This window comes from Gadus macrocephalus, chromosome 3 (assembly GCF_031168955.1).
Source record: "Gadus macrocephalus chromosome 3, ASM3116895v1".
NCBI lineage: Eukaryota > Metazoa > Chordata > Actinopteri > Gadiformes > Gadidae > Gadus > Gadus macrocephalus.
Window position 1 is genome coordinate 20,019,359 of NC_082384.1, and position 21,958 is coordinate 20,041,316.

The window sequence follows — 21,958 nt, forward strand, 5'->3', positions numbered from 1 at the left end:
TACAGTCCTAAGCCTGTTGGATCGGCTATGTGGGCCAAGCGAGGACTCTGACAGCAACGCATCAGCCTCACAAATCCAAAGTGAGGTGCAACAGTACAACCGACTGCTCGCTAACTCTCCAATACGTACAGCATGGGATGCCCTCTGTTAAATTCTCTGTCCTACAAAGCAACTCCAACTGGTCCGCCAGACAGAGGGAACAAGCAGAGACCGGATGGATCACCCGTTTAGGTACCCTAACCCCTGGGAGTCTGAATAAGCCACCGTGATAGAGCCATATGGACTTCCAATCTACTTCCATTTGGGACCAAACTTTAGGAACAAGGACTTCTGGCAGCTCTGGCATGGCATTGGTGAGTGCAGTGTTCCACCGTTCTGGTAAACTTTGTTAATTCAAAACACATAACCCTATAGGAGTAGAGTACACAGACAATGCATTCAAAAGATGTAGTCACCTTTTGCAATAACAACAGCAGACGTCCGTTGACCAAATGCTTTTCCTTTTATTAGTGAATCCTTTGATGCTGGTGAGTCATATGTTCCGATATCTGCAGCTCGACCCATGGATGAATGATGACCACTTTAGCCTTTAATGAGACGAACGCCGAATACAGCTGGAAGGAGATAAGTTGAGGACCTTTGTCGCCCCCTACGGATCATGTGGGGAGGTGTCATGGTGATACCTAGACCGAGGCCTAGGTGGCGACCGAGGTCCACATGTGCAATGGTACTACGGTTCAGTATAGTTGTGTCCAAGAACCTCGGCTTCGCGTCATTTAATATGGCAACTTATGGAGTGTTGTCGTGCTTGGACACATTTCCAACACACATGAACCCTTTTGACGTTCTTATCAATAAGTCACAGTTTCAATATGCCTTCCCGGAATACACCGATGTGCATTCCGGTTCTGTGACTGTGCTGTTCACCGTGGGACAGCTGAAGAATCGCAGTAAATCCAGACTTTTACTTTGTGCGCATCCAACAGTGGATGACAGCCCTGGACCAGAAGACCGAAACAAACCGATCATCCTGCTGGTGTCCCGGCTCTTTCTCAGACATCACGACCTACAGCATAAATCGGCGGGGGCGGTTCGGTTGTTCCCAACCTCTTTCTTGAGTAAAGTGGTGATCGGAGCAAAGTCTAAACACAGTTTTAAATGGGCCAGCTCGGCTAATTTCTCCACTGGGCTGCAGGTTCTTGCGTCGGATGGACAGACACTATTGGCCCGGGAAGGGGACAAACTGTTGCTGCCATACCATCCTCTTTTCGGAGACAACTGGGCTCAGGTCCAACAGCTCCTCCTGGACCTGGTGGTGTTGTCGTGTAGCCCGGTGAGACAGGGCAGGATCACGGCCAGCTCATGCATCGTGGTGTCGGACCTCTCGGAGCCTCCAGGTTGCCTCTCCCCGGCCAAACCTCGGACCAAACTGTTTGTCTCAGACTTTGCTCATTTCTCCAACAGCCTGTACAGGAGCAGCTCGTTGCTGGCCAACAAGAAGGCTCTGACCTCTGGGTTCTCCGGGTTTCTGCAGGCCTTGGAGGGCAGAGTTGACGTCCGTGTAGCCAATTTATTGCCTCTGCTAAAAGACACACATTTTCGGGGACAGGATTTGGATAGTACTGTTCTTGTGAGCAAGAATTTGCTCATGAAACTCGGGCTGTTTAACCACGAATGGGTAGTGCTGTCTGAGCTGAAACCACAGAACAGTATTGATGTGTCTCTCCCCCGTGGAGGTCGCCTAGCCTCCCTGCTGGCTGTGGATCTCACGCCTTTAAGTCTGGAGCTCCACTTGAATGACACTAGTGGTTTAATTTCCACGACTCACTGGTTCAATCTGTCAGGGGGGGAGACGGTCCCCACGGCCAACAGGACCCTGAGGATAAAGGTGAGCCGTTCACTTTAAAAGCTGGTTAAACTTGTTGATGTTTACATAGTGCTTATGTTTGAACTCCAGGGCCGGCCCTAGCCTTTTGGGGGCCCTAGGGGACATCATGTGCCCCATCTCAGGTCCACAACATTAACCTGCCTTGCAAACTTGACCCCTGTCAAAAATCACTTATGACGTTATAATTTTTTTGTATGAATGTATTGCTATTGATGAGATATGTTTATAAAGAATAATTTTCTGTACATCTAATGGCCTTTGGAATTAATCAATTCAGACAGGTCTGTACTTCTAGAGCAGGGGTCACCAACCTTTTTGAACCTGAGAGCTACTTCATGGGTACTGAGTCATATGAAGGGCACCCAGTTTGATGCACTCTTCTGAAATAACAAATTTGCCTTTAGTTATATAATAATAAAATGTCTGGTGTTGAACCCTGCAGTGATTAACTTTATGGTGTCTTACTCTATGGCGTCTAACTATGGTGATTCATTCTGTGGTGTTGAACTCTACAGTGATTAACTCTACGTGATCATTGCATGATGTTTAACTTTAACAGAGATGGAATGACTCCAGTGTGATCCGGGGGTCTCCGAGCTTCTGTCTCTCAGCCTCCCCTCACTTCGCCAGCAAGCTGCACGTTGAACCGGTCCGCTCCCCACAATACGATGCTCACCACTGCTACGATCGCATGCTAGCTCACCACTTCAACACACCTAGGTAGGTCTGCTATGATGGCATGTTAGCTCACCACTTCACCACAGCTAGGCAGGTCTGCTATGATGTCATGCTAGCTAACCACTTCACCACAGCTAGGCAGGTCTGCTATGATGTCATGCTAGCTAACCACTTCACCACAGCTAGGCAGGTCTGCTATGATGTCATGCTAGCTAACCACTTCACCACAGCTAGGCAGGCCTGCTATGATGTCATGCTAGCTAACCACTTCACCACAGCTAGGCAGGTCTGCTATGATGTCATGCTAGCTAACCACTTCACCACAGCTAGGCAGGTCTGCTATGATGTCATGCTAGCTAACCACTTCACCACAGCTAGGCAGGTCTGCTATGATGTCATGCTAGCTAACCACTTCACCACAGCTAGGCAGGTCTGCTATGATGTCATGCTAGCTCACCACTTCACCACAGCTAGGCAGGTCTGCTATGATGTCATGCTAGCTCACCACTTCACCACAGCTAGGCAGGTCTGCTATGAATGCATGCTAGCTCACCACTTCACCACAGCTAGGCAGGTCTGCTATGAAAGCATGCTAGCGCACCACTTCAACCCAGCTATCCTCTGTGACGTAATGTAAATATTGCTCATTATTATGATTTCTGGACTTGTTTTCAGGCTGGTGTCAGCGGGAGATGTCCTGGCGATCTCAGATGAAAACTATACAGGGGAGGTGGAGAGCATTTCACATCAGAGGTAAGCAATATACAAAACCACTTTTGTGGAAGAATAAATATGTCGTCAAACCGTTTAAGGTAGAGCTTATGGTACAGTTTATAAAACTACAACAGAAAGATGGGTCGCTGTGGATAACTTTCTTTTTTTTTAGGGATAGTTATTATATTGAGTAGGTAATGGCTATAGCTTAGGCCCTGCTTGGTATCTCTTCCAGGGGGGTGGTGCTGTACTTCAAGGTGACTAAGGTGTTTGGTCCTGGAGATGGAGAGGAGGAGCAAACAGGACTTTACCTCGCTGACAAGCACCATACTTCACTCTACACGGTGAAACCCCAAGTCCTACTGTTTCAAATTAAGACAAGCGCCATAACAATTTTGAACAGTACAGCCTTAAAGTGATAATAGTTCTACTGTATACAATTTAACTTTTGAACAGTAGAGCTTTAAATGTTAAATTTTCTACTGTTAAAAAGTCCTGGTCTATTGTTGAGTTTGTAGTATAAACTGAGCTGATATTGTTAGGCATGTAGGTCATGTGGCCCGTGTAAAGCTCTGACGGTTGGTTCTGGTGTCTTCCTGCAGGGCGGCGCCACCGGCAGCCTGGTACCGTTCTGCAGCGTTGGGAGCTCGTTGTGGTCCAGTGTTTCTCCCGCAGGACTCACCGGCAGCGTGGACACCATCACTAGCATCATTTCACCACACTTCAACAACAGGTTAGCCAACAATACCATCAATATTAGCACCAATAGTAACATAAATACCACTTATCTTACCACTAATACGACCACCAATCTTACCACCAATAGTCCCACCCAATCCATACTACCAATACTCCCACAAATATGACCATCATAGTGCCAATTATAATTCCAATATTACCACCAATAGTTCCATTACTACTACCAAAACAAACATCGATACTACCCCCAATATCCTCCCTTTTACCGAGCAATTATCTTAAGGCCTAAAAAAAAAATTTGTTTGGTTCCGGTTTCCGACCGACCCTGTCAATTTATGTGCGACCCAAATTATTTTATGAGCTTTATAAAAAAAAAAAATATTTTTTTTTTTTTTTTGATGCAAACTATAATTACGTTTTGGTACAGCACCTCTTCATTCTGTACAAGGATGAGCGAATTTTCTCGTTTTTAAATGAAAACAACCTACCTATCATTCGCTGCCGCTGGAAAAAATAAAATAAAAAAATAAAATAAATTCCCTACCTACCCATGACCTCAACTGACAACCAACAGGAACCAAACTTTTATTTTTTTTAGGCCTAACATCTTTTTAAAAAAAAAAAGCACCAATGGCATAAATAGTAGGAGCACAATTCTAGCACTACAACCAACACCAATGCTGCCACCCAAACATCCACAAATATTACTACCATAATACCAATACTACTACCAATATGGCTACCAATAGTTCCACTGCTACCATCAATGCTACCACTTATCCTACCACTACTACGACCTCTACTAAGGCCAATTCAAAAAATGCTACCACCAATTCCACAAATTGTACCTTGAATACTTCCACCAATTGTACCACAACTACTACTACTGCTACAACTAGTAAGACCATTAATGATCCCACTACTACCACCAGTAAGGATACCACTACTACTACAACTACCCCCAGTACTGATACCACTCCTACTACCCCCTCCTTACTCTAACCACCATAACCACTGGGTCCTAGAAGCGGTGTGGCTCTGGGGCGATGTAACATCCTTCTCCAGGGAGCAAGAGGATGTGGAAAGATGACATCTGCTAGAGCCGCCTGCAGACGACTCCACCTACAGCTGTTTGAGGTACTGACTAAACCTGGTTGCAGTACTACTAACTATACCTAGTTAAGATGCTTATAACTATATCTGGTTAAGATGCTATTAACTGTACCTGGTTAAGATGCTATTAACTGTACCTGGTTAAGATGCTACTAACTGTACCTGGTTAAGATGCTAAAAACTACACCTGGTTAAGGTTTTTGAACTACCGTTACGGTACTAATAACTACCTGGTTGAGTGTTTCTAACTACCTAGTTGAAGACCAACTAACTATACCTGGTTATGGTTCAACTAGCTACAATGGTTAAGGTTTACTAACTTTACCTTGTGAGGATGCTACTTACTATACCTGGTTGTGGTTCTACTACCTATAACGGTTAAGGTATTCTAATCTCACTTGGTGATGATACTACTAACTCAACCTGGTAAATCAGGGTTCCAACGCGTCCTTTCCCGTTTCCGGACCTGGAAAATGACATGACTCCATGTCCTGAACATGACATGGAAAAAAATAACACTATAGACCATTTTTCATGTACTTCATGTCTATGTTCAGTCACCCACTAAGAGTTACACAATTGTCTGCCAAGGTAATGGCAGACAAAACACTTCTGTGTTTATGCTTAGCCCTAAGCAGGTCATTGTAGCTGTCACTCTAACCCTTACTGCTATGCCGTTCTATTTTTCTGGCATACTTTTTTTTTTTTCGGGGTGATTAACCGATTAGCAAAACTAGGTATTCCGGAATATTCTTGACCGATATTCTGCTTCAACGTCAAGGGCAATAATACGACTCCCTGATTGGTTCCCAGCTGTCATTGATTAAAAAACAAAGCATTTGTCATGCTGCTCTTTCAATAGAGATTAGGGGCCTACTGTTCAGACTGTGAGGACGGAAAGGTTCTAGAAAATGTCCTTGAATATACCTGGAAAATGACAAGCTCAAAAGAGTTGGAACACTGTACTAACTATACCTTGTTAAGGTACTACTATAACTATGACTAGTAGGCATGTAATGCATCACTGATGATTATTGGCCCCCGATATGAATGTTTATGGTGTGAGGGCATTTATGTTACGTATTACGTGTTATGTATCGGCCAGGACAACTTGCTGAATCTCTACTATTTATTATAAGTGTCTTTTTCTGGTTTCTACCTTCCAAAATCGAATTTACCTTCCAAAAAGTATCTCGTACACATCATGTGTTGGTGTGTATGTGGGGTGAGGCTACACATCATGTGTTGGTGTGTATGTGGGGTGAGGCTACACATCATGTGTTGGTGTGTATGTGGGGTGAGGCTACACATCATGTGTTGGTGTGTATGTGGGGTGAGGCTACACATCATGTGTTGGTGTGTATGTGGGGTGAGGCTACACATCATGTGTTGGTGTGTATGTGGGGTGAGGCTACACATCATGTGCATGTAGGTCGATGCTAACTATCATTGGTCTCCAGGTCCAGTGTGTGAGTGTGTGTGGGGACACGACGGCTGCTTGTGAGGTGAAGATGAAGAGCGTGTTCAAGAAGGCCGAGTCTCTCCAGCCCTGCGCCCTTCTGCTGAGGAACCTGCAGTTCCTCGGCCCGCCAAGAGGGGGTGGTGATGAGGACAGCAGGGTGCAGGCTGCCCTCTACCAGCTGCTTACCAGCTGCTCTACCAGGTAACTATTGTATAATCCTCTACCAGCTGCTAATAAGTTGCTATACCAGGTAATCATATATGATAAATTACGTTAAATAATCGATGAGAGACATTGGTTTGAGAGACATTTCATATCATTGGTACAGGCCTCCTTAATATATTTAGGCTATGTAAAAAAACATACAGAACACGGTTATATCTCACATTGTTGCTATCATGATTTATCTCTTCTATTTGGCGAAGTGTGTGTGTGTGTGTGTGTGTGTGTGTGTGTGTGTGTGTGTGTGTGTGTGTGTGTGTGTGTGTGTGTGTGTGTGTGTGTGTGTGTGTGTGTGTTTGCACGTTGTTTATCATAATATATTCAGTCAATCAGGACCATATCTTTCCCTTGTGCTAGAGTTGTCGTCATAGCAACAGTATGCCGACATCGGGAGGTTTCTGCAGACGTCATGGCAGCATTTGTCCACCAGGTGTCGATAGAGAGCCCTAATGAGGAACAGAGAGGAGCCATGTTGGCTAGCCTCACCCTGGGGCTTCCTCTGGGAAGGGACGTTAGCCTTGAGTACCTGGCAAAGCACACCTCTGTAAGTTTACAGCACACTCGTAGAACCCCTCTCAATTACACCTCTACGTTTACAACACAGTCCCTCTAGAACGCCTCTCGAAGTACACCTCTAAGATTACAACACACTCTCAGAACGCCTCTCAAAGTACACCTCTAAGATTACAACACACTCTTAGAACGCCTCTCAAAGTACACCTCTAAGATTACAACACACTCTTAGAACGCCTCTCAAAGTACACCTCTAAGTTTACAGCACACTCCTCTAGAACGCCTCTCAAAGTACACCTCTAAGATTAGAACACACTTTTAAAACGCCTCTCAAAGTACACCTCTAAGATTAGAACACACTTTTAAAACGCCTCTCAAAGTACACCTCTAAGTTTACAACACACTCTCAGAACGCCTCTCAAAGTACACCTCTAACTTTGCAACATAGTCAGAGCGCCTTTAAGTTAACAACACACTCTTAGAACGCCTCTCAAAGCACACCTCTAAGTTAACAACACACTCGTAGAACGCCGAGCCTGTTGTCTATAATGTGTTGGTGTGTATGTAACGTGTTGAATAGTGTGTATAATGTGTGTATATTATGTATATATCATTTGTATAACGTGTTGCATGTGTTTCTACCCAGGGTTTGGTTCTTGGAGATTTGAGCTCTCTGCTGGCTGAAGCTGGGAGGGCAGCCACCTCAAGACTTCTGCATAGCTGGTAGGGGAACTCTTCATCACATACGATGTGTGAACATCATTAGCCTATGTTATATGAACATCAGCCTAGGTTAAAAGGAAACCGTTAGAAGTTATCATAATGATAATAAATACGTATATCCTGAGATATTACATTATATACTATATACATTGAGACGAGTATTAACAAATAATAAATAAATGGGTTAATCACGCTTAGTGTAAGGGTTAGTTGGGGTAAGTAAAGCCTAGAGTAAGGGTTAGACGGGGTGAGTCATGCCTGGACTTAGGGTTAGTGTGGGTTAGTCATGCCTAGGCTAAGGGTTAGTGTGGGTTAGTCATGCCTAGACTAAGGGTTAGTCTGGGTTAGGCGTGCCTAGGCTAAGGGTTAGTCTGGGTTGGTCGTGCCTAGGCTAAGGGTTAGTCTGGGTTAGGCGTGCCTAGGCTAAGGGTTAGTCTGGGTTAGGCGTGCCTAGGCCAAGGGTTAGTCTGGGTTGGTCGTGCCTAGGCTAAGGGTTAGTCTGGGTTAGTGTGGGTTAGTCATGCCTAGGCTAAGGGTTAGTCTGGGTTAGTCATGCCTAGGCTAAGGGTTAGTCTGGGTTGGTCGTGCCTAGGCCAAGGGTCAGTCTGGGTTGGTCGTGCCTAGGCTAAGGGTCAGTCTGGGTTGGTCGTGCCTAGGCTAAGGGTCAGTCTGGGTGAGTGGGTTGGTCGTGCCTAGGCTAAGGGTCAGTCTGGGTGCGCGGGGGGAGTCATGCTGTGGTGTGTGCAGTGCTGGCCAGTGGGAGGTGGACCTCTGCTCCAGCGGGGTGGGGCTGGAGCTCCAGGACGTGACCTCGGCCCTGGAGAGGCTGCAGGGCTGCAGGGCCAGAGCTGTCGGCGCCCCCAAGGTAGCCCGCCCATCGGTCCCACTGAGACCCTTCATAGCGGATGTCTTTACTCGGTCTAATTACATATTTATTCTACTAATGTTTATAGGCAAGATATGTTTTCGTTCTAGCTTTATTTGTAGGCAATATTTGTATTGATTATTCATTTTTAGAATCCCTCAATATGAGTGGTGTCACACCAGGATCGTCACTGGGGATGGGGTTAGTGTTTGAGAGTATTAAAGAGTCATTCTCAATAACTGCAATAATTCAATGCAGTTTTTCTATAAAAGTGTGTATAGTGTATTATGCAAAGGCGTGCATAGTTATAGCTGCGTGTTGATGGTTAAGGCCTGCTACATGGCACAGGAACTCGGTATCAAACCGACCTGGTGACCCGGGACAACCTATAGTAAGAAGCGACGTAGCAACACTCGTTACACTACTACCCTGGTAACCGCCGGAACCTCAAGGTCCTGTGACGGTTGCCACAGTGACCATACAGTCCCTCCAGAAAAATGAGGCGTTTTTTTGTGATTGTTGTGGCCAGAAATCCTTGATTATGCGGCACGTTTTCTTAAAAAATGCGGTGAAATAGGCGGCATATTTATGCAATTTTATGTGATGAAATTGCGGGAACTTGCAAAAATTGCGGGAACTTGCAGTCTTTTCCGCAACGAAAATGCGGGGATTATGAAATCATGCAAGCCCCGCATATTTTGCGTGGAAATCTGCAATTTATGCGGTGAAATTGCGGCATATTTGAAAAAATGCGGCCCCCGCATGAATATGCAGACTTTGTCTGATTATGCGTTGAATTATGCAATCGCATAATCGCGGTTTCTGGAGGGACTGACCATAGTGTCATGTGATGTACAGTGATGACCATAGTGTGTGTGTGTGTGTGTGTGTGTGTGTGTGTGTGTCCAGATCCCCAGTGTGCGGTGGCAGGAGGTGGGCGGCCTGCAGGACGTGAAGCAGGAGATCCTGAACACGGTGCAGCTGCCCCTGCAGCGGCCAGAGCTGCTCTCCCTAGGCCTGCACCGGGTGGGCCTCCTGCTCTACGGACCCCCCGGCACCGGCAAGACCCTGCTGGCCAAGGCCGTAGCCACCGAGTGCTCCATGACCTTCCTCAGGTGAACAAGCACTGACCCCATTTCACCTGACCTGAGCCCAACTGACCCGAGCCCCACTGACCTGAGCCCAACTGACCCGAGCCCCACTGACCTGAGCCCAACTGACCTGAGCCCAACCTGAGCCCCACTGACCTGAGCCCCACTGACCTGAGCCCCACTGACCTGAGCCCAACTGACCTGAGCCCACCCGACCTGAGCCCAACCGACCTGAGCCCAACCGACCTGAGCCCAACCGACCTCTGCCCAACTGACCTGAGCCCAACTGACCCGAGCCCAACCGACCTGAGCCCAACCGACCTGAGCCCAACCGACCTGAGCCCAACTGACCTGAGCCCAACTGACCCGAGCCCAACTGACCCGAGCCCAACCGACCCGAGCCCAACCGACCTGAGCCCCACCGACCTGAGCCCCACTGACCTGAGCCCCACTGACCTGAGCCCCACTGACCTGAGCCCCACTGACCCGAGCCCAACTGACCCGAGCCCCACTGACCTGAGCCCCACTGACTTGAGCCCCACTGACCTGAGCCCCACTGACCTGAGCCCCACTGACCTGAGCCCCACTGACTTGAGCCCCACTGACCTGAGCCCCACTGACCCGAGCCCAACTACCCCCTGAGCCTAACTAACCCCTGAGCCCCACTGACCTCAGCCCCACTGACCTCAGCCTAACTGACCCGAGCCCCACTGACCTGAGCCCAACCTGAGCCCCTCATTATATTTAACACAGAACTAGACCTAATCACCAACCCCGGTACGGGTCTAGCAGGCTGTCTGGCCTGCCTTTTTATCTTCATTATGCTTATGGTCCCTTCTTCTTATTCAATTGAATGGGACTTATTATCTAGCGACGTGTGCCAGAGTAAACAATCTAACACTCATTCTCTGTCTGTGTTGCTGTTTCTGTCTCTGTGTGTCCGTCTTCCTGACTCTATGTATGTCTGTCTGTCTCTGACTCTATGACTCTGTCTGTCTGTCACTGGGTCTCTCTGTGTCTATGTCTCTGTCTTTCTGTGTCTCTGTGTGTCTGTCTGTGTCTGTCTGTGTCTCTGTCTGTGTCTCTGTGTCTGTGTCTCTGTCTGTGTCTCTCTGTCTGTGTCTCTGTCTGTCTGTCTGTGTCTCTGTCTGTGTCTCTGTCTGTCTCTGTCTGTGTAGTGTTAAAGGCCCTGAACTCATCAACATGTTTGTTGGGCAGAGTGAGGAGAACATCAGAGAAGGTGTGCTATTTACTTACTTACACCTTTAAATATTCTCAGAACATAATTCTATTACAATTATATTATTATTAATAATTGTAATGTTTGGGCTAAGGGGATTTGGGATTAAGTATTACGGGTAGGGGTCTTGAGGTTAGGTATAAGGGTAAGGGGACTTTGGGATGGTTTTAAGGTAAGGGGATTTTGTGTTGGGTATAAGGGATCGGGGACCTGGGGTTAGGTATAAGGGTGAGGGGACGTGGGATTAGGTATTAAGGTAAGGGGATTTAGGGTTAGGTATTAAGGTAAGGGGTTAAGTATGACGGTTAGGGGACTTTGGGTAGGTATTAATCTGAGGGGTAAGGGGTTAAGTATTACGGTTAGGGGACTTGGGTTTAGGTATTAATGTTTGTGTTAGGGGGCGTGGGGTAAGGTGTTAAGGTGAGGGGTAAGGTGTTAAGGTGAGGGTTAAGGTGAGGGGTAAGGGGACTGGGGTTAAGTCTTCCACATATTTGTGTTCCAGTGTTCTCCAGAGCCAGGACGGCTGCTCCCTGCGTGGTGTTCTTTGATGAACTGGACTCTCTGGCCCCCAGCAGGGGGCGCAGTGGAGACTCTGGAGGAGTCATGGACAGGTACGCTCTCTCCATAGATCCCTCTATCTCTGGATACATGCGTAAACATCGGCCTACCTGTCCCTCTATATGTCTAGCTTTCTCTATATCTATCTAGCTTTGCCATATCTATCGCTGTCTATGCCAAATGCCTGTTACAGGTGTGTGTGTGTGTGTGTGCGTGTGCGTGTGTTACAGGGTGGTCTCCCAGTTGCTGGCCGAGCTGGATGCTCTTCATTCGAGCAGGGGGGTCTTTGTGATCGGGGCCACAAATCGTCCGGACCTGTTGGACCAGGCTCTGCTTCGTCCTGGCAGGTGAACCCTGACCCCTAACCCCTATAACCTTAACCCCAGAGTTGTACCCCTAACACCAGACTTGACCCCTAACTCCTATAACCTTAACCCCAGAGTTGTACCCCTAACACCAGACTTGAACCCCTATCCCCTATAACCTTAACCCCAGAGTTATACCCCTTACGCTTATCTTAACCCCAAAGTGGTACCCCTAACCCCAGAGTTGTACCCCTAACCGCAGAGTTGTACCCCTAACTTTTACCCCAGAGTTGTACCCCTTACCCTAAGAAATAAAAAAAACTTTGATTTTAAAGCAGAATGTGTTTATTCTCCAGGTTTGACAAGCTGGTCTATGTTGGAATCAACTCAGACAGAGAATCTAAACTCCAGGTCCTCAAGGCGATCACTGCAAAGTAAGTCTCAAGAAATCTGAAACCAACCGACCACAGAAAAGCGCTTTCTGTGGAATGTTCAATTGGATATGAATCTGACAACTTTTAGGGTCAGGGTTAAACTACTTTTAGTAGTCAGGGTTAGTAGTCAGGGTCCCTACAGCTAAACCCTACAGCCAAAGCTTGTACTTCCTCTCAGCTAATTAGATCACAAGAACTGCCCTGAATCAGAAGGATCAAAAGTCTATCAGTTTACAGCCTATGACTGTATTTGAATTAATGAACCCTCAGTTTTTAGGACATTGTAAATCCACCATACAAAACGTAATGTGGACCCTGAAGTCATACAGGTGTGTCTCACTCCACTTTTCCAAGATAGCACAGAAAAGTGTCATGTGTGGATGACCTGATCCAGACTTGGTTACCTATGTGGCTGATTATTGTCTGTCAGGTTCCACTTGGACCCTGATGTTAGTTTGGAGGTGGTGGTGGATGGATGTCCAAGCCAGCTGAGCGGAGCAGACCTCTATGCGCTCTGCTCTGAAGCCATGACTGCAGCCGTCAGAAGGAAGATCTTGCTCATCACCGACGGTACGCCCGGAAACCTCAACACCGTAGGGATCTAACAAATCGCTTATTTTAAAAGTTGAGAGTAAAATAATTCTCTTTCCCAGGGCTGGACACGGAAGACTCCCCACTTGTGCTGTCCTCAGAGGACTTCACCATGGCTCTGAAGGACCTCCAGCCGTCTGTTTCTGAGCAAGAGCTTCTCAAGTACCAAAACATTCAGCAGCAACTCACCGCCAAATGAACCCTCCCCATAACGTCCCACAGCATTCAGGTGAACGGGGAACCGCTGTCGACCTACTGGTCAGCGGATACCAGTCTAGCCTGACTTACTCCTTCATATCGTGCAGTGTACTCATCATATCATGTATTATATTCCATCATATAATGCAGTATACTCCTTCATATCGTGCAGTGTACTCCATCATATCGCGCAGTATACTCCATCATATATTGCAGCGTACTCCATCATATCATGCAGTATACTCTATCATATAATGCAGTATACTCCATTATATATAGTCCTGCTATCCTTTAGGGATTATTTTCTTTATTCACACTGTTTAATAATGTCAATAGAAATGCAAATCTAATTTATGCAATCTAATTTATGCAAAGTATGAATGTGTTTTGAATCTTGTAAACCTAATGTAAGTAATTATTAAATAATATTATTAATTAAATCTCTGTATGCGCAACACCACACTATGGGGATAAACTCATGAACCACAATCAAAGTTTTAATGTTTAAAGTTTCAGACACAGCAAATTAATCACTAGACATCCAGTTTACTTCACAGTGGAAATGATTAAAGGGTAAGCCTATCCCTAACCCTATTTAAGGGTCTAGTACCATATATCATCCCTAACCCTATCGATGCTACACTTCAAGAAAGGGTCCTTTCATTGCTGGGAGACATCCTGTGACTTGATCACATTGGTGCGGAGCTCATCTGACCACACAGGTTTTGCTATAGAAGACAGAGGAAATAAGGACAGTACTCGTATCAATACATCAGGTTACACAGCCAGACACACACCATGTTTCTCTACACTAAATATTCTGTACAGCATCAGTGGACCATGTTTAAATCTTCAAATATCAGTTTCCTTAAGTTAAAGGCCCTCTGTATTAAGATTGCTTGATGTGCTATCAGGAGACTGGATACCTTTTCAGTCCTTTGAGATGCCATGGAAGCAGATTAGCTATAGTGCGACTGCTCAATGAAGAGCATGTCAACGTGTTACGACAGAAGAGTTATGTATTCTGTCTCTCGAAAGATTGCTCTTATTATAGGTAAATATCTCAAATATTTTTTACGTCACACTTTTCAACCAAGTGCCTCATTTAGAATAAGATTTAGCATGCTGTTCAACATAGTACCAAGGATGTTTTCGTCAAAATGTCCACTCTTCTCAGCAACATCTTAGCTTGTGTCAGATTTGATCAATCAAACGGTTTTCATAGATTAGAACTGTTTTAGAAGTGGGGTTTCCATTGGTGGCCTTTTATCAGCATTGACACAGTGTGTCGGCATTCTGCTTGGGGAAGGTGGTATAAAACAAACATCTTAGGTCAACCAAAGATGGTATATGCTGGGATGATGCACAGGCCACACTAACTAGAGTCCAGTGAGAACAAGAGCAGAGATTTCGTCCAGTGAGTCGGGCTCCTGGCTCCTGGCTGCCAGGGGTCCATGAAGAACATCTGGAGTCCCCCAGGAGGATACCTTCTCCTGAAGCCTCAGGTGAAATGGGCCATGCGGCTGCAGGTTCTGGAACAAAAGGACATTTAGTGCCAAGGATTGGTGTTATTGCACCACTAGGTTGTATACAAGAAGCACACTTAATGTACCTGAGTTACGTTCCATTACCTAACCCTAACCTCCCCTCCAGGACTCATATTAACCACCTGTGTGGCCTTGGTTACCAACCCTAACCCTAACCTCCCCTCCAGGACAAAGGACTCATATTAACCACCTGTGTGGCCTTGGTTACCAACCCTAACCTCCCCTCCATGACTCAGGACTGATATTAACCACCTGTGTGGCCTTGGTTACCAACCCTAACCCTAACCTCCCCTCCATGACTCAGGACTGATATTAACCACCTGCGTGGCCTTGGTTACCAACCCTAACCCTAACCTCCCCTCCAGGACAAAGGACTGATATTAGCCACCTGCGTGGCCTCGGTTGCCGACCCTAACCCTAACCCTAACCTCCCCTCCATGACACAGGACTCATATTTACCGCTTACGTGGCCTTGGCTACTTTTGTTCTCTTCATCCTTTTCCTCCGCATCAGGGTCACCTGAGGCCGCTTCAGCCCAGCGATCAGCAGCAGCAGGCGGGGGCGCGACTTGGTGAGCCAGCTCCTGAGAAGAGTGCCCTTAGGAAACCTGCAAGAGATGTACTATTACAGTAGACACACCTACTGCAGTACTGACACGTGCAATACAGAACTGACACGTGCAATACAGTACTTGAACATCTATTGCAGTACTGACATGTCTACATTACTGACACATCTACAGTACTGACACATCTGCAGTACTGACACATCTACTACAGTGCTGACACATCTACTACAGTACTGAAACATTTACTACAGTGCTGACACATCTACAGTACTGAAACATCTACAGTACTGACACATATACTACAGTACTGACACATCTACTACAGTACTGAAACATCTACGACAGTACTGACACATCTACAGTACTGAAACATCTACTACAGTGCTGACATATTTACTACAGGACTGACTCATCTGCTACAGGACTGACTCATCTGCTACAGTACTGAGAAAAACTCTACAGTACTAACACAAAACTTGCACGATATACAATACTACTACAGTACTAAAACATATACAGTAAAGACACAAATTCAATACAATTTCAAACCATTTTGAAGAACTTTGTGCATTTTTCTAGTACAACCTGTGTATTTAAATTTTTATGAAAGAAATTAGATAATAAAAGCTGCTACCAATCTTTTGGGGGGTTGAATGTCAGTCCTGCGTTTTTGCCAACTGTCACCTATTTAGCTATTTCTTATTACACAGAATAAAGCAGAAAGCAGCAGAAAACCCTTAAGAACTTCTTCCCACTTCCCCGATGGTAGCCTCAATGTGTTAAAATAGTGGAGTGGCTCTTTAACAACAGTCATCAGATTATATCAGTCAGATTAACCACACAAGCATCATAATATGACTGTCAGATTGACCACACAGGCATTATATTATAACTGTCAGATTAACCACAGTCATCAGAATATAACAGTCAGATTAACCACACAGGCATCACATTATGATGGTCGGATTAACACATTCATCAAATAACAAAAATCAACAGATTAACAAATCATCCGAATAAAAAGGTGATCTTGAAGATTTTTGTTTTGTTGTCTTTGGCGACACCTATGGCAATAACATTTTAATTTCTTCCTGAGATGCAGACAGTGTCGCCACCCACACCGAATCTGTGACATAATACTGCATAAGTGGGCGTTAGGCTCCCTCACCGTTGTGTAACCTCTGTTGGCGCTAGATAGTGACTAAAGATACCTACATTTACAAATAAATCCTTGAGATCCCTCTTTAACAACACAGTGATCTGGTTAACAACTCAGTCATCTAAGAAGATGTCATCAGATTAACACCACAATTATCACATTGATTATAAACAATGTCCTGTTAGACCAACATCCATTGGTCCGTGGCTCCTGACTACATTTCATCTTGAGTTAATGCTATGATAGACATGGTTAACTACGAATAACAACCAGCAGTGAAGAAGATCAATAATAATGATCAACTAATAAGGATTGCCATTAAAGCTGTCACTCTTTCGTTCCCTGTGAATACAGCCGGAAAATACCTGAAAATGAACCCAGTGCTCCTACACCTAACACATCTACAGTTAGAAGAACGGCCAATTGTTTGACTTTCTGCTGTTCTTGCACACCTCGACCAGCCAGAGAGAAATCTAGCAATGTTTAGATGTTGACGGGCATTGTGGGGCCGTATCCCCTCATGCTCAACGTAGCGCAGCAGCATTGTTGAGCCCTAGCCCCTTGTGCTACATGTAGCACAGCAGCATTGATGAGCCTTAGCCCCTCATGCTACATGTAGCACAGCAGCATTGTTGAGCCTTAGCCCCTCATGCTACATGTAGCACAGCAGCATTGTGGCTATTCCTTAGGCTCATGTCATTCTCTCTGGTGTCGCACATCCCTATCCACTCAAAGACTTCTGTAATCTCTGACCCCCAACCTCACTTCCTGAAGGAACTGTCTAACCCTTTACCCTTAACATTACCCTTAAACTCTTAAAACAAACTTATACTGTTAAACCCTTAAAAAAAATAAAACCCTGTTATACCCTTATACACTCCCACATTTAAACTATTTATACAAAACACAACAACCATTAAACTCTTTACACTAAGCACTACTACCCTTAAACTCTTTTATCTTAAACACTACTACTACCTTAAACTGTTTACAGGAGACACCAGTACCATTGAACGCCAAAATCTGTCTGGGTTATCAAACATCTGTTAAACATCTGTTACCAATAGAATTATTCAGAATTCTTGCCTAGTACCGATATGCTTAAGGGCATTAAGTATGCGTTCCCCAGCCTCAAATGTAAACAACGGCAAAACAACTTTTGGAATCAATTTGTGTCGGTCGGTACGGAGTTAGTGGACTTAATAACAGTAAATCGCCAGACAAGTACTTAACAGAATGTCTACACAGTGCTCTATTGCTATTGTTTACATCGGTGGCACGCCACTAAAGGCTCTTGCAGAATGGGTACATGGTTTTGTTAACTATATATGTAACAGATGTAGTACAATGGTTTGATCCCCCGGACTGGTATTGTAACCCTAACCCATTGTCCTTAAAACTCTTTGCACTGAACACTAACCCTTAAACTCTTTACACCAAACACTAACCATTGAACTCTTTACACTTAACATTACCCTTCAACTCTTAACACCAAACACTATAACCCTTCAACTCTTTACACTTAACACTTACCCTTAAACTCTTTACCCTTAACTGTGTTGGGACTGGAAGGGAACAGTAACTTTAACAAATTCGTTTTTTGTCCCTCCTTTCAGTAAGCAATGGAAATGTCAGACAATAAACATCAAGTAAACTAATATACGTATATATAAATAGAATCCTCTTGCTGCAATACAATCAACATTAATTTGCCCACAGAAACTTGCCTTAAATACATCAGGAGTCTTCACTGACGTTCTGAAATACAGTTCATATTTTACTTTCCAAAAATCTAACAATAAGTCCCAATGAAGTGGAGAAAATCCATCGCATCCCTCTACGCTTCATTCAGTCAAATCCAGCCAAGCTCTAACGCTTCTACTTCTGCACACGGAACACACAAATTACTTCTTACCAATTGACCCCACACATTTGTTAGCTTATGCCCTGCCGTGGAAGCACAGGCACATATATCAGCTGGCGAGTGTTTCCTGAGCCACCAGAAGCTTCAGTGCGGATCACATAATAGGAGGGTTGGTGACTCAGCACTTCTCACTGCAAACAAAAAACACCAGCCAATCCCGGCCTTTACCTGTTGCCACGACACTCAAAACAACTCAGTGATGACTGTGGAGCTTGACAGCATAGACCTGGCAATCAATCAATGAAAAGCTTCTTTAATAATTAATCATTAGATAACTTATTATCAAACGGACAATCATCTTCTGTCGGGAGGCCTGGGGAAAGGAGGGAATATGTGGTGACCCGAACCATGGCTCAGGTGAGTTACCTCCACCTTATAGCAGACAGATGTGGTTCTGCAGTACCAGTGTGCTCTGTAGAGGGCAATGTGGCAGCACAACTTCCTTTATGGCAGACAGATGTGGTTCTGCAGTACCAGTGTGCTCTGTAGAGACCGCTGTGGCACCAGTTTGTTCTACTAGTCTGTAGTAGCCAGGGTCCTCCTCTTTGCCGGTATGAGGTAGTAGAGAAGATGAGGAGCTAGTGAACATGAGGAGCTAGTGAACACGATGAACTATGAACATGAGGAAATAGTGAACATGAGGAGCTAGTGAACATGAGGAACTAGTGAACATGAGGAGAGGAGTGAGCATGAGCAGCTACTGAGGATGAGGAGCTAGTGAACATGAGGAGCTAATGAACATGAGGACATAGTGAACATGTCGAACTGGTGAACATGAGGAGCTAGTGAAGATGAGGAGCTAGTGAGGATGAGGAGCTAGTGAACACAAGGAGCTAGTGAGGATGAGGAGCTAGTGAGGATTAGAAGCTAGTGAACATGAGGAAATAGTGAACATGAGGAGCTAGTGAACATGATGAACTAGTGAACATGAGGAGCTCGTGAGGATGAGGCGCTAGTGAAGATGAGGAGCTAGTGAGGATGAGGAGCTAGTGAGGATGAGGAGCTAGTGAGGAGCTAGTGAGGATGAGGAGCTAGTGAACACGAGGAGCTAGTGAGGATGAGGAGCTAGTGAGGATGAGGAGCTAGTGAGGATGAGGAACTAGTGAGGATGTGGAGCTAGTGAGGATGAGGAGCTAGTGAGGATGAGGAGCTAGTGAACACAAGGAGCTAGTGAGGATGAGGAGCTAGTGAGGATGAGGAGCTAGTGAACATGAGGAGCTAGTGAACATGAGGAGCTAGTGAACATGAGGAGCTAGTGAACATGAGGAGCTAGTGAGGATGAGGAGCTAGTGAGGATGAGGAGCTAGTGAGGATGAGGAGCTAGTGAACATGAGGAGCTGGTGAACACGAGGAGCTAGTGAGGATGATGAGCTAGTGAACATGATGAGCTAGAGAGGATGAAGAGCTCCACTCATCCTTAGCATCACTAAGGATTTACCCCCACAGTAGAATTTTAAGACCTTCATTCATTATTATATTTATTTACATGCATTGTGGCAATCACAGCTGTGTGCGCTGTGTTCCGAGTTGCCTAAAAGGATCCTGGGATACTACTAGCGGTTAGGACTTATAGCGACCCCCTGGGTCTGGCTCACTGCTGACATTCTGTGTGTGGTTGATGGGGGGGGGGGGGGGGGGGGATTTTGCAGGACCGGAAACCGTCACAGAGGCAGTCATGTCCATGGGTTCATGTGTGTCTTGTTGTTCTTTGTGTGTGGTAATTAAAGGGATACTACTTTTGGTGGCAAATTTGCCGCAAATTTTTCCACCAATAAGGAATGAGAGGGGGCAGGAGCTCGCGTACTGAGGGGGACGGGAGACCGGAAACAGGTGGGCGGGGCAGCGAGCGCAATGCACTGTGGTAGTTGGAGGTTTTCTTACTTTGAGCCAGAGAGACCATGAAAACACTCTTTCTGCCTTTTTTCAGGCTAGGATGAACCGATTAAAAAAAAAATTGACATTTATAATACATTGAATTATTTAATTCATAAAACCTTCATATTCCCACCGGTGAAGTATCTCTTTAAGGCAACCTTCGTGTCGTGCGGTGTATGGGGCACAAGAGTTGTAACTAACCAATACCCTGGCCTCCCGTCTTGTCATTCCCTTGCTGCTTGCCATAATATATATATATATATATATATATATATATATATATATATATATATATATATATATATATATACATATATATATATATATATATATACATATATATATATATATATATATACATATATATATATATATATATATATATATATACATATATATACATATATATGTATATATATATATATATACATATATATACATATATATGTATATATATATATATATATATATATACATATATATACATATATATGTATATATATATATATATATATATATACATATATATACATATATATGTATATATATATATATATATATATATATATACATATATATGTATATACATATATATACATATATATATATATGTGTGTGTATATACATATATATTATATATATATTGATGCGATCCCAGCCATGATCGCAGTGTTTGGAGGTTGCCGCGAGAGACATCTTGGGACTGTTCAGACTATCTCACCGGTTGGACTTATATCGCCCTCCTCGGTCCGTCTCATCACTGCCCTCAGACCTGGTCGGGTAGGTAACTATGGAGCCAGTTTGCTGCCATAATTCAAACCTGAAAAAAAAAGTTTCAAAGGCTTGTAAGTCTGGGTTTGAAAACTCAACACCTTGTAAAAAAGGTTTTGCAACACTGAAAAAAGAGATTATTACCTGAAAAAAATTCAAACAAAAATTCAAACATCTGTAAACATGATTTTGTGTTCTATTTTATCTTCTTCATCATTTTCACCAACACATTTTCAAAGTATTTTTTTTTTTCACAAACATGTTTTCAAAGTTCAAACAATATCACCAACGCATTTGCAGAGTTTCAAATCTGGCACTGTTCTAACAGTGTATTTCATTGTTTCCCGGTTTTGAAACCTTGTAAATGGGATTCTGCAAACAGGTGTTCATACATTGAGAAATACGTTTTGAAAGGTTGAATATTTATTTTTAAAAACTTGTAAAGGTGTACGTTTATGCCATTGCAATGTATTTTTTCAGAACTGACTTTTCAGAGATTTGACCACACAGGCGCAAGCTTTGAGTCACGTGAATATTGGCAGTGTTCTGTCTCGCATTCGTTTTGAAATTCCTGACAGTCAAAGTCTGAAGAAAAAAAAATGTTCCTGGGGGCGGGACGATTTAGCTCTAAACCTATTGGTTGCTCTCGGCTGACGTACTTTTGTTAGAATTTTTTTCAGGTTATAATCTATTTTGGTCGTTTGGTCCGCGCCCGAGTGCTAGCAGTTGAAACATATCAGGGATTGATTTAACTGAACTAGATGGTGTTCTTTTGAAGGGGCCATCAGACCTGGTCGGGTAGGTAATATATTTTAGAAGC

At 44.5% G+C, this 21,958-nt stretch overlaps 1 protein-coding gene and 1 long non-coding RNA gene across 3 annotated transcripts; one reads left to right on the plus strand and one right to left on the minus strand.

Moving 5' to 3' along the window:
* The first annotated feature begins 752 nt into the window (after positions 1-752).
* pex6 (peroxisomal biogenesis factor 6) lies at positions 753-13,734 on the plus strand. Of its 2 annotated transcripts, none has more exons than XM_060047841.1 (17): positions 753-1,888; positions 2,448-2,608; positions 3,242-3,319; positions 3,516-3,624; positions 3,883-4,013; positions 5,005-5,116; positions 6,553-6,755; positions 7,134-7,320; positions 7,936-8,012; positions 8,760-8,877; positions 9,787-9,992; positions 11,147-11,208; positions 11,711-11,819; positions 11,997-12,113; positions 12,428-12,505; positions 12,936-13,075; positions 13,159-13,734. In XM_060047841.1, the coding sequence occupies exons 1-17, from the start codon at positions 782-784 to the stop codon at positions 13,293-13,295; spliced, it is 3,132 nt and encodes a 1,043-aa protein (XP_059903824.1). In that variant the 5' UTR covers positions 753-781; the 3' UTR covers positions 13,296-13,734. The 2 variants fall into 2 exon arrangements, with proteins under 2 accessions (XP_059903824.1, XP_059903825.1); XM_060047842.1 differs by having other exon boundaries at positions 5,008-5,116.
* Positions 13,735-13,778: 44 nt separating this feature from the next.
* LOC132454510 (uncharacterized) lies at positions 13,779-18,629 on the minus strand. The gene is made up of 3 exons (XR_009524942.1): positions 18,484-18,629; positions 15,301-15,448; positions 13,779-14,826 (listed from the first exon to the last, which is right to left on the minus strand). It is a non-coding gene; the product is annotated as an uncharacterized LOC132454510 (long non-coding RNA).
* Positions 18,630-21,958: the final 3,329 nt, after the last annotated feature.